Consider the following 14,032-nt stretch of genomic DNA (forward strand, 5'->3'; position numbering starts at 1 on the left):
AGCACTGCTATAGCTATATGGGCAAGTCATTAACTTCAGTACAAAGCAATGTGGCAGTACAGAATTCAGGGTAGGGTGAAAAAAACTTGTCTGAAATGTTAATTAGACACCCAGGAGATTAGTCTGTGCTCTGAGCTTCACTCATGTCTGTACTCGAACTAGCTAGGGTAAAAATTTCTTGTGCAAAAAACTGGAACAACTTAGTATTCTACAGAAACAGAGCATCTCCTAAACTATGTCTCTCTTCAAAAGTGGCAAGAACTATTGTGCTTTGCAAGAAGAAAACACTATGAGAAGACCCTCATAGGAGAGGGTTCGTCTTCCCATTTACTCCTCATTTTTACCTGGTCAAAATACTCACATAAAGAATTTTAACGCCAAAACTATGTACCAATGAGACTGTACCTGTGGACAGAAGCTAAGCAGGAAACATCATTGTCACAACTCCTGTAAACAAACTGGCTAAATCTTAAGAGTATCTCCTCCTCATAGCCTATCATATCAAACCCACCAGGAACATTCTTTCCTGACTATCAACATCGCCTAATTGATTACAATTTTTAATTTAATATTTAACAGCTTTATAAGAAAAAGATTTGTGCAACATTTTTTCTGTTAACAGTTTCACTGACCTATAACCTATATAACAGATCTGCAAGGACTCGGAAAAAACACAGCACACAGTCACCATATGGCTTTGACAGTAGTATGTTTGGAATAGATACAGTAGAAATCCAGACATTATTAGGAACTTTCTGGTTTCTTGGGGGTTTTGGGTTGGTTTTTTTTTTTTTTTTGATTTGGGGTTTGTTTTGTGGTTTTGTTTTTTTTTTTTTTTAAATTTAAACTGAGGGAAACTAAGTTCTTGTATATCCTGCTGTTTATATTCATGACTTATACAAAAGGGGTAACAAACTAAAGCATATGGAAGGTGCAACTTCAACATGAAGCATTCACTTAAAGACAGCAAAGAAAGTCCCATATTTGTAAGCTTAGCTACAATGAACTTAAAATCAAATCATACTAGTCTCAGTTTTGATTAGAAATGCCTCCCCTACCTTCAAGTGGTTTATGGCTGTATTAGCACAACAAACAGACAGAAAACATTCCCAGGCATTGGAACTTTATTCTCTACATTGCTAAACTACTTTTGGCCTATGCCAGCTATCACTCTTCCAAAGAGCACCAGGGTGCAGTGAGGAGTCCAAATGCAGTAGATAACACTCCCAACAGACCATCTGGATGCAGCCACCCCACCTAAAGGTGCGAGTGCTGTTAGGATAGATGCAGGCCAGTTGGCTTCTGTTCCACACAAGGCTGCTAGTTTAATAGCTATCCAATAGGTACTTAAGTGTTCTGCTCAACGGATGATCATAGTCCTTTATCTTTGCTAACGCCTGTCTTCATATTAAAGCTCAACAACAGTGAGTGGTGGGATGATTTGAAAAGCTCAAAAGCCAAAGATCACTGAAGAAACAGAACCTGAAGCTAGCCCTTATGTATAAATGTTAATCATATCCCGCATTTTAATTAATGCAATTACAAGAACACTACGAAGAAATGTTAACATGCTTATTATGTGTTAGCAATGCTCTGTACCTTTCAAGAGTACAATTCAGTACTTTGTTTTATGTAGTTAAAATCCTATTCATTCTGCTTAATGAATTACTGTCTTCCCAGCTGGAAATGGCTCTGGTAATATTAAAAAAGTGCTCATAGCCATTAAGCTTTATTGATGGTATTTTATGCACACAGAGATGGTGCAATAAAATTAATTTCCTTCCATATATCCCAGTTAACTTTTTTTTTTTTTACTTGCTCCTTTAACATTCTTCACCAAAACAAATAAACTTTACTTATCACGGTAGCAAGGTTACACTTGAAAATTACATGGTTCCAAGGGAAGACTACCCAAGAAAGAGAAATCTGCTGAAGGACACAAACCACATCTGACACAAAAATTCCCCAAACAGAAAATAACCGGAGACTGGGAAAGTATTAGAAGGAAGTATCATGTGTCTGCCCTGCTCTTATTCTTCCTTACACTACTAGAGACAGCATATCAGGCTAGACAAGACCTTTGTTCTAATAAAGCAGTCATATTATGACTTTTTAAGTCAGCAAATTAGTTTAATCACCTGAAACTTTGTTATTGTCAGAACAGAATTACTGTTTTCTGTAACACTCATGGCCTAGTAAATTAAACTCAAGTTATTGAAAGAACGGGAAGATTCCTTGTAACAAATAACTGTATCACTGGATAAAACATGAGTAATAACGTTATCATGCATGAAGTTCAGACTGCCACATCACCCTTAACACCATTCTGAAACTAGGTTATGTGCTGGGAAAAATACTCAATTGCAGAAGCTTAGAAAACACCTGCTGGTAGCCTCGCAAAAGTTGAGCTAGCTGGGAAGTTTCTGATAACAGTGTTTGCAAAATTCACGGTGGTTTACTAAAATAGTTCAAACAAAATGTCATCAGGGGAAGCCTTACTCCGTAGGGCCTGCATGTAACACCCCACATCTGGGTGTACAAGGGTTGCAAATCCAACCGCTCTAGTACACAACTGGTTAGACACAGCAGGACACCAAAGAATTCATGGCTCTTGAAACTTTGTCTCGGAACACCAGCTTCCAGGATAGGCTCCCATCTTCTACAAACACTGCAACGAGACCTTTCTTACGCTAAACGACCTAGGGCATCTACACTCCCAAAGTCTGCTGGCTCCCTCAGGTATCTAAATTTTGAGCACTAGAAAGAAAACCAAAATCAAAAGAAGAAAACCTTGAAACAAGATAAAAAACAGCTCTCAGCAATATGCTAAAAGCCCTGATATCTCAAGGAAAGGAGAAACTGCTTGGCAAAAATTCTTTGGAGAAAGCCAGATACTGAGCAAAACCAGTAACATTTCTCATTTTTACAACAGAAGATCAGTGTGGAAATTTGCTCACCAGTGGTGGTGCTGCCACGACAGTGTCACATCCAGCCCAGTGGGAAACACTGAATAGCCTTGTTCACCTGGACAACTGGAAGAAGTACTAGGAGTTCTTTCTAACAGCATTTTTACATACTGGAGCTTCCATCTTTCATTTCACCTTTGAGGAGTGTAAATACTTAATGGAAATACTCTATCCTTTTATTTGACAACTAAAAAGTAAACACGAAGACATTCTCCTTTTCCCTGCTTGCCTGCTGGGATGAGAACCAGGACAAGGAAGGAAGAGGTTTCAGTATTGCCTTGGTCCCATGCAGCTTCTCCTCCAGCGATTGCTTCTATCATTCCTTAGAGCTTTTCTAAATGGCAGTAGCAGCATGGTATTGACATGATTTATCTCACTTTTATTGCTCAGTGCTAATGGGATTTAGATGGTGTATGTGTGGTTTTTTGTGGCACACTGGGACCTGTATAACACAACGCATTCTATTATTAATACATCCCAATCTGCTCAACTCCTTATCAAATTCTTCGGCAAAATATTTTACAGCTGCTTTAGTAGACAATTTACATAGCCAGTTGATCACCTCAATTTGCAGAAATAAGTCTAGCTAACACATAAAAATCGATCTTAAATTCCAACTTCTCCTGAACACACATACCTGAAGGATAAACAAATTGCTTTGTGGTATAAATTCACTGTACAGAAAACTTGTTTTAACATTTTTCCCCTCATACTGTTATAATACACTCAGCGACTCCATTTATTATGTAATTTTAATTTTATCTCTGTACAATAACAGCCACAATGCACCCTTACACTTCTGAATCATCATATATTGAGGCATGATCTCTGATCTCCTTCTCTTATCCACTTCGCTTCCAGTTAAGCTGGAGATAGCATGTGGCCGAAACTCAAAGTAATCTCATTAGTACCATTTATTTTCTTTAGTCATACTTTCAATCTCTATAACTTCCTGGGCAAATGAGTTTCATGAGTTTATTACACTTCATGTGAAATAGACTTCCTTTTAGGGTGGATACCTGTTAACTGCATGTGCCCTACTTCTTGCATTGCAAAAAACAGACAGTGATATGAGGAAGGTGGTATAGAAACTATTGCAATTTTACAGACTTTTATCATCTTGCTCTCCTCCTTTCCTGACCATTGCCTTTTCAGGCTAAAGAATACTTACATGAAAGCTGAAATATGAATGACAACCAAATTCACCCCTAACGTACTTTTTTCCTGTGTCTTTTTGAAAAGCATTGGAACAACTGGGCAACAAAGTAGCCAAAGCAACTCCTGAGTTTGGGACTAGAGATGCCTTAGGGCTCCCTGTTAAGAAATGTACTTCTCACCGTTTGGACAGGACTGCAGAAAACAGAACCTATGAAAACCAGCTGACCTGAAACAAAGCTACGTCTTAGAAAAAAAGGACTTAAGTAGAAAAGAAATATTAAATTATATTGTGAAAATTCCAGAATTACAGGTACAAATACCAAACACTAACAGAATTTCCTACCTTCGGAAATGTAAAATTAAAAAACCCTATTAACATGGAAAAGATAACCCAAAAGCCGCAAAAATTCCACGTATGGACCTAGCTATTTGTTGCTTCTATAACCATCAATCATCTAGTCTTTCTGCAAATGTGATTGTTGTCCTTGATTCCTACCAAGCAAAGCACAAAAGGATTCCTCTTAGCCACCGAATAGTTAAGTGCTGACTCCAAATAACTTCCTAAACCCAGTTTATCCGTCTTTGAACTGAAAGTTTAGTATGATGCTTTCAAAGACAGCAGGAAGAGACATGTAGCTCAAGGGTAAAGTCAGAAGAGCCCTTTAGCAAGCTGAAAAAGTCAACGAGTTGCTTGCCAGATCGCTTTCACAAGTTCTTTAATGTGCATTCTTGGCTAATTATCAGTCTGCTCCCAGTATCAAGGCCAGTCCATTTTGAAAAACATGACAAATATTCAGATGCCACAGTATAAGAGTGCTTTCTATACCAATTCCAATGGCTTCTTTGCCAAAAAAAAAAAAAAAAAAGGCATCAAGACAAAATTTAAGATACATTGTCAAGGTTGCAGATACTCCATGTTCCTTTTGTGACAGAAAAAGCACACCTAAAAGACACAAATACAGACATTCTTCGCCACACCAGTGTCTTAAGTGGAATTTGTTCACTGAGATTAAAAACTAGTAATCCCTCTTCACCACCACCCCCTCCCCACCAAATCCTTCTACTTTCATCTCTGAAGAACTGCAAACACTAGATACCAGATACAAATATAGACAACGCCTCTCCACAGCCTTGAAAATACAGAGCCACTGTCTGGACAAGGTTATTAAATAGAAGCTGTTTTTCCCCCAAGTTCTGCCAACTTTGTAAACCTGGAAGATTAAAGGAACTTAAACTCACACCAATTCTTCAGGAAAGCAAACTAGCCTTGTGCCAAAAGTAAAGAGGCCACACATGCAGACAACTAATTCTGCCACAGTAGAAATGTCACAAAAATACACATAAATAGATACACATCTACATATTGGTGTCAAAATAAAAATCCTTCTTCACTTTCATTCTCATTACTGTTGTCTATCATTTGGACAATAAATTGGCAAACTCAGACTCATTCTATAGGACAACTAGATACTTTTCCAAGATATTATAATGCAAAGTAAATGTGAATGTACTTGTGTCAAAAGAAAGGCATAACGATACACAAATGAATAGTCTGCACACATACTAAAAACTTAAAAGTGAAACTACTAAGTCTTGGAAAATATTCAATTCTCCATTTTCAGAAAATCTGTTCCACAATCTTAACTATGTGCTGTGTTAAAAGCAAAGCTAAGACAAGCAATGCCACACATCTCAAGCTCTAGAGTTGGCTCTTTAGCCGCAAACAACATAATTTAGTAACTGAGTTTCTATAGAAGAAAAAATATTGCCAGTAACAGTTTGTTCACCTAATCCTCAAAGACTAAAGTGACTTTGTGAGTCCATATTACCCACGTTCACAATTGTGGGAAGCATCTAGAACACCCAGAATGGCTACTGAATGAATCAGATATGATTGGCAGTTTTTATTCTCAGTTACAAGGGTTTTTTTTTGTGAGACATCAATCACTTATGACATAATTTACCTACATGTAACCCATAGCTGAATTTTGCACAAGATTCTTCCTCAATTTATTTTAAGGTGCTTAGCTAGCAGCACAATATCAATGCTCTTTATCAGATATCTTTATCTTTATCAGAGACATAAATGAATGGGTAGCTACACAGATGTCCAACCAAAACGTTAAAAGCCAGAACGAGAATTTTATTGAAATCATAATTATGTTTCTTCTGAATACACGACAGTGGAATAATTCTCACAGTTGCTTATCAATTTATGCATTATTAATGAAATTAAGTCAACACTTCAGTCTGCTTCATGTTTTTAAAAGCTACATCTACGCTTTCCTTGACAGAAGCCTTTCCATGAAGAAGGCATCGCTTAATAACTTAAGAGATAACTGAAAGATAACTACCAAAACCAACATGTATGGCAATATCACACCCATGCAAACCTCCAGTAAATGAAGCAACAGAGATGCCACTTATGATTAAAAAGCATGAAAATCCCTGCAGAAAGCAGTTTTCTGCCTTAGCTTCACAGTCCCACTGTACACAAGTCAACAGTGTTCACACGAGACAGACCTTCTTTTTGTATTAATGGTATTCTTATTTTTGCCAGGTGGCATAGATTTTAAGATCTAAGAACTGCTTTAGGTAGGCTGAAAAGAAATGAGGGCAATAGAGGAAAATTACTAATCAAATGTATAAATATAATTTCACTAAAGTGGTAGGTAGACAGAACTATATACATTACTGGTGACATCTTTTTGTCCTAACAAGAATATCTATGTTAACTTCGACAATGCCACTTCTCTTAGCTCTCTGCTGGCATATGATTTTATTTAGAATATAAGAATAACAGAAAGCCACCTTACCTTTCTCTTCATCTATTCGAAAAACTCCTATACCAGACCCATCTCTGATGGAGTATCTAATCTCCCCATCTCGTCCTGCATCTTCATCATAAGCAGATACTGTCATTACTGAGGAACCAACAGGGGCATCTTCTTTTATAAAGCCTTTATCTGCAAATAGAGAGAACCGTGGAGGGTGCAAGTTTTCATTCACATCAACTATCTCAACCTCAACGTAACACGTAGAGGACAATGAAACGGGCTTTCCTTTGTCCTTGGCTCGCACAGTCAAGTTATAGAGTTGCTTCTTTTCATAATCCAGTCTTTGTACAACACGTATTGCTCCGCTTAGTTTGTCAACATCAAAGGTGCCATCTCCACTGTCCAAAAGACTGTATCGTACTTGACTAGACTGGCCTAAATCAGGATCATAGGCTTCCAGCCACGTAATAATAGTTCCCTCTGGAAGATCTTCTCGAATTTTCACATGATAATTTGAAGGAATAAATTTAGGAGGATTGTCATTAACATCTTCCACAGATACTTTCAAGATAACTCTTGAAAATAATTGAGGTTCTTCAGTAGGTTGGTCCCTAGCCTCTATTTTCAAGAAATAGACTTGCTGTTCTTCTCGATCCAGAACCCCTACAACCTTCACAACTCCTGTCACAGCATTAATAGTGAACTTGTCTGTATCTGTAAGAAGAGAGTATTTCACTTCTCCATTAGCTCCCAAATCTTTATCAGTAGCTTCAATTTGAATTATTTCACTGTTTGGCTCTTTGTTTTCACTCACTTCAACAAAATAGCTGTCTTGCAGGAACTCTGGTGGGTTGTCATTAGCATCCAAAACTGTTATATCTAAAAGGTGCCAGGCAGACTTCTGTGGTATTCCAAGATCATAGACAGTAATATTTAGAGTATATTTATCTTTTACTTCTCGGTCAAGGGGAGATAAAATTTTCAGCACTCCTGTTTCCATATCAACAATGAAACTACTATCTTCATTACCTCCAGAAATAACATACACTAGCTTTCCGTTGAAGCCCGTATCAAGATCAGTAGCATTCATAAGTATTATGTTGGAGCCCACAGGCTGGTCTTCTCTTACCTCAATGCTGCTGGGGAGAGTATTTCTAAATTGAGGTGCATGCATATTCACAGAGTGAGTGTCAAAGAAAACATCCTCAACTTCTCCACGACTGTGCAATTTATTTGCTTGTAAGAGCTTCTCTGCGAGCATTTTGGCAACACCAGTTTCTTCACATTGCAAGTTGACTGGTTTGCGACTAGCAGCTACAGTTATGTTGATGTACAATGGTTTTGCAAAGTTTTCTCCATCGGTAGCTGTAATTTTCAGACTGTGAAAAGACATTTTAGCACCTAGGCCATCTATTAGTGACTGTTTGAGTGAAAGTACTCCAGAATTTGGATTCAAGCTAAATAAATCCAGTTCATTTCCAGATTCAATTTGGTATCTCACCAACTGGAGCTCATCAGCATCAATAGCAGATACAGTGGTTATTTGTTCTCCAACACCAAGATCCCTGGGTATTGTGCCCTCACAATTTATTTTCTCAAACAGAGGTATATTGTCATTCAGGTTATTTAAAATAATAGTAACAGGAACTTCAACTTCTCGACGATATGGTATACCCCAATCAGAAGCACGAATCCTTAAATTGTAAACCCTTGGCATCAATTCATAATCCAAGTCTTCTGAGGTACTAATAATCCCACTGAAATGGTTAATCACAAACGGCAAAGGATTTAGGTTTGCAATGCTATAGGTCACATAACCATTCTCCCCTTCATCGGGGTCTTTTGCAGTTACTCTCATGACACTTGTACCTATTGGCACATTCTCATTGAAAGAGGCTTTATAGGATGTCTGAGTAAATTCAGGAGGATTGCTGTTCATGCCTAGTACCTTAATTAATACTTTCGCAGAAGCTCTTCTGTCGCTTGTCACAACTTCAAGTTCAAAATGGGATGCATATTGTGCTTTTATGGGTTCTAAAGTGGTAATAAGACCAGTGTGAGTGTTTAAACTGAATTTTACTTTGCCCGGTGTATTTTTAAATACATATTTTAAACGTGGGTAACTAGGCTGAGCTTTCACCATTATCACAGGTGTGTTTGGAGGGGCAAATTCACTTATTTCAGCTCTATATATCTCTTTTTCGAATCTGACAGGACCAGACTTAAATTGTGGTGATGTCACATGAACAATTTTTACAGAAGAAAACTGTGGGGGATCTCCTTTATCTTTAGCTTGAAGGGTAAGGTTGTATCCAAAAGGGTGGGTCTCCCAATCGATGTGACCAGTGGCTTTTATTCTGTATTCTTTACCTCCTGGAACAGACCTCACTGTTTTGAACTGCTGAAGCGGATCACCTGCAACAATATTTAGTGATGCTATTTCCCCATTTGAACCCTGATCATTGTCCTCTACAGTTACAATTGCATAAGCTGGATCTTTGTCAGATTCTGACGGAGTCAGTGTAACAGCTGTAATAACAGGGGCATATTCGTTTGCTTGCTCCACGTGAACAGTTAGTTTTGCCATACTGCTTATGCCACTGCTACCATACAGCTTCAGCCCACGGTCCACCGCAAGAATTTCCATCTCGTAACGCTTAGTGTCCGAGTAGTCAAGTCTACCAGTTAGAACTACCACTCCACTAGTTGGATGTATAGCAAACACATCCGTTCTTTCTTTAAAGCTATAGTAGAACTCTCCATTTGTTCCTATATCTGCATCTGTTGCACTGACTCTTGCGATGCTGGTCCTTATTGCTGTGTTTTCAGGCAAAGAAACACTGTAAGATGTTGGAGAAAACAAAGGCCGCAAGTCATTTGTATCCAGTACCTGTATCCTGACCTTTGTGCGTGTTTCAGTATTTGTATTTTTTTCAACTGCTTTAACAGTCAGCATATAATGGTCTTTTACCTCTCTGTTAAGGATAGCTGTGTTTCCTCCCTTGGTCCGTATTCTCAAAAAGCAAAAGTTTCCAAGAACGTATTCTTCAGCTTTGAACAAGTTCTCATTGTCACCAGAAATAATTTTGTATCTTAGGTCCCATAATGGATTTGTAATGTAAATGCCCATTTTCACTGGATGCCCAACATACGTCTTGGCTGCAGAATTCTCATACACAGTAGCATTATACTGTACTTGTGTAAATTGCATTGGTGGAGCATGATGTGGCCTTTGATTTCCTTCACAGTTTTCGAAACGCTGCATCAGCAGCATCAGCAGCAACAGCATAGTCAAGTATCTTCCCATGGCAGCAATTACAAAGAAACCCTAAAACAAGAGAGAGATGTGTTAAGACTTATAATTGTTCAAATATTATTCAAATAATCTTGATATTTAGTTTAGAATTCACACTTGAAAGAAAACTAGAAGTTACACATCTAAGTTATATCCGTTTTTGCAGGAAGTTTCAACATGATTTACAGTAACAGAAAAGCAGATAAATTAGAACTCCAAAAAAATGCTACAAATCCGCAAGACCAAAAGTCTAGGAATTACTACCATGACACAAGGGGAACATACAGAGTTAACTTCAAATTAACAACTCCATGAAGATACATGTTAGAAGAAATATGCCAGTGCTGTCTGCTACAAGCGAGCAAACTAGGTCTGAACTAAACTGGAGTAGTAAACACTCACTCCAGTCCTCTACTTCACGTGTGACATTGTCTTCTGATAGAAAATTCTTCTTCTTTCACTTAGATTGTTAAAATGGCAGATATCCAATGATGTGGAAGTAAACGGCAAGAGTTGGCTTGAAATTACCATGAATTCTTCAAAGTATCCTATGAGTACGTGTTCCAAGAATTATAAAAGTGATAAACACATAATAATTCTGCATGTATTGTATTCTCTCCAGCTCTGAGTACCCTTATAAGAGCAGCGGATAGCAGTGCATATAATAAAAAACATTTTTATCAAGCATCACTAAGTTGTAAAACCAACAAAGAATGAGACATATTCCTTTATTCCCCTCTCAGAACAGATCTGAAACAAATTAGTAGCAAGAGCTATGAGAACAAGAATCTTATCAAAATAACTGGAGGAACTATTAAGACACGTTTCTCAAACATGCTCCAGAAATTACAGGGAAAGAGCCTAGAACAGCAAGACAGACATGGAGACACACCCTCACTGGCTTTCCCTTTTGAAAAAGTCAGCGTATCCTTTCCAAGGCCTAAGTCCAGGTAAGACTTCAGTAGGAAGAAAGGCAGAAACCTCAGAAACAAGACCTTTGGGACCACGTTCTTCATCTGCATTTATAGCAACAGTCTTTACTCCCCAAAGTCTCACAGGATAATAAATTAAACCTTCAGAATCCTTCCTCAACAAGTCCAAGCTTCCAACAAAATCTTGGGGGGAAAAAATTCTTTCCAGCAAGCAGAAGGCAATCTAGCTTTGGCTTGATTACTTTAAGTAGTACACACCCTTTTCTTTCACCTTTCCCTATTTATGCTAAATACTTTTCCTTTACCTCTCCTTTAGCACCTTCTTAGGCAACTCATACTAAAACCTAATCATGCTAATTCCCAGCTGTACCCTTTTTTCACTCTTCCTGACCTTTTCTCTCACATTTCAGCCCTAGTTTGTCCTCACACTATCTGTGGCTGTCAGCCTCTCCTCAGGTCCTATCCTCACACTAGTTCTGTTCATCTCAGCTGAAAAGGTATCGCATTATGTTGTCTACTTCCTCCACTCAGATTTCTCTTTCCCCTAATTCCTAACTGCACAGATAGATACATGAAAGATCACATTGGCTGAAATTCCATGGACTGCCTCTGCCCACTAGAAAGCTTTACAGCAAATTAATCTACTCATGTGAACAGTTGACTCCAAAAACCTCAGAAGAAGCTAATCCAGCCACAGACATTAGTAAGTCAATGACTTTGAGAAGAGAAGAATTTAACACTTGGGTCCACACAAACTACAGGAAATATTGGAGAGGAGTAATGAAAACTTATCCAGTATTCCTTTTGGAAGAAAAGAAAAAAAAAAAAACACAACACGCCAAGTTTTACAAATCTAGCAATTGAGTTACACGATTAAAGCTATAACCATAGCAAACAATAAAAAGTGAATGAGCATACAATAAAAAGTGTACGAGCTTTTAAAAGTCACTAGCTGGAACCACTACTTACAAGGTCTTAACGCTGGACGAAGGGAAGGCTGGGAGGGCAAATAAACATGAGGTTGGGACAGTCACCATTTCAATGGGTTAACAGTATTACTCCTCCCCTATCTACTTTTCTTCGCAGGATATGATTCATCCTGGGAACAAACAGACACTTGGGTCTCCAAGGCTTCATCCCCCTAACACACTGCCAGATAAACGAACATTTTCATCAAAAAAAAAAAAAAACACAACCAACCCAAACAACAACAAACCACCCTGCCATAAATAACTGTTATCAATACTTCCAAAACTCTGAGCAATTTAAGATGCCACTAGACTGTCCTAAAAGACATTAAGAAATTACTATGTAATTTTTAAGTAATCAACAGCAACAGGTTCTTTTGCTCCATCTTGCTGGAATTTTGGAAGCTGTCCATTATCAAAATCAGTTAGTGATCAGATCTTTCCTTCCCTTCTCCCTCAGTCACACTAGGATTTTTTTTTTTTTACCTTTTTTTTAAATTTATGCTTAAGTCCAAAACCCAGCTTCACCTCTGATGCTACGACATCCTGTAACTCGCTCCCTATGCTTATGTTTGGCAACAAGCTGTCTGAAGTGGTGTACCTATTATGTAAAATATTGTACCTGTCCGCATCTTTTATCATTTGCTCCTCACATCTCAGACACAACGCGCACCACACTGTGATGCACTAGACTGCATTAAGCTACTCAAACCCACCATGAAAATTCAAAGTTGAAGACGTGTAGGTTTTACTATTACCGTAAATATTTTCCTGTGACATAACACCTTAAGCATTTTTTCCTGGTTTTCTGTAGCAACTTCAAATGGAGTTCCTTCAGAACTGGCAGCAGACAGCCCATTACACACGATGATGCAGCTACCAGTAAGAGAATCCATTCCTCAGCAGCAACTTCTAAAGTTTGCTGAGTCACAATCAAGAATTTAAGAGCATCTCTCAACTGAACAGTTAACCATGTTAGATAAAAAGAAGTTAGTCATTTCTGTTACATGACACTTCTTCCATCTTGTCATAGTTTACAGAGCTACTGGAAACTAAAAAGTGTTGATCCAGGATTATCCAAAAAAATCAACATAATATAATCTTGATAAATATCTAAAGTATTAAACAATGCCAGTTGCAAAGACAGTTAACTACTAAGGGTAAGTATGAAAGTGTTAATATAAAGTGATAATGTGTTAGATATAAACTCAGATGGCTCATTGCAGTGAGCCAGAATGATTGAATTTCAGAAACATTTTAGCCAAAGGCTACACTTTGAACTCCTAAATGTTTTATTATCTTTGGAACATGACCAGATTAGGATTTTCTGCATCCATTTGCAACACATAAAGCAACCGTTTGCTTAGCAAAACATAATAGCCCTAGGTTTATAAGAAGTGCACACTGTATTTCTGCTGAAAAGTTACTTTCCAAAAAAATTTGATTTCCTATTTGGAAATTATTATTTGGGTAATTTTCATTTATATGCATACCCAGGTTATTTTTATTTATATGCCTATTCAGCACTGGGATATGTAAGACCGTTTTATTACTTAGTTACAATGTTAACAAAATTACTAACACATCAACACCCTTAACGTAATTTGTATATGGGAAAAAATACTAACACAACTTAGAAATATGAACTGTCTTCATGCTAAAGGTACAAGAACAAGCAAAATCATGGGGCTAGCAGACCTCAAACTGATAACTTGCAAACGAAGATGATCTGGATAAGATAGCAGTCATATGAAAGACTTTCTCTTAGAAGCATGTTTACAGTATCTAGATTTCAAAGTTTGAGATTTGAAAGTTTTAAGCACAAAATACAAAATTTGGTAAATGGCAATCTCAATGCCAAGCAAGACAACAAAAATAACAGATAAAACAAGCTTATCTTCTACATAATGTATCAATGAGGAGTGTACACTGAGAG

General features: G+C 37.7%; 1 protein-coding gene across 5 annotated transcripts in view; it reads right to left on the minus strand.

Moving 5' to 3' along the window:
• FAT1 (FAT atypical cadherin 1) overlaps nucleotides 1-10,223 on the minus strand; it is a 100,868-nt gene extending 90,645 nt beyond the window's left edge. For 4 of the 5 annotated variants that reach the window (XM_009960420.2, XM_086464093.1, XM_086464092.1 and 1 more), the window contains exon 1: nucleotides 6,941-10,208. In XM_009960420.2, coding sequence (XP_009958722.2) covers nucleotides 6,941-10,208 — 3,268 coding nt within the window. Of the gene's footprint in view, nucleotides 1-6,940 lie in introns of all 5 variants that reach the window. The other variant, XM_009960419.2, reaches the window with a different exon arrangement.
• Nucleotides 10,224-14,032: the final 3,809 nt, after the last annotated feature.

This window comes from Leptosomus discolor, chromosome 4 (assembly GCF_034619465.1).
Source record: "Leptosomus discolor isolate bLepDis1 chromosome 4, bLepDis1.hap2, whole genome shotgun sequence".
NCBI lineage: Eukaryota > Metazoa > Chordata > Aves > Leptosomiformes > Leptosomidae > Leptosomus > Leptosomus discolor.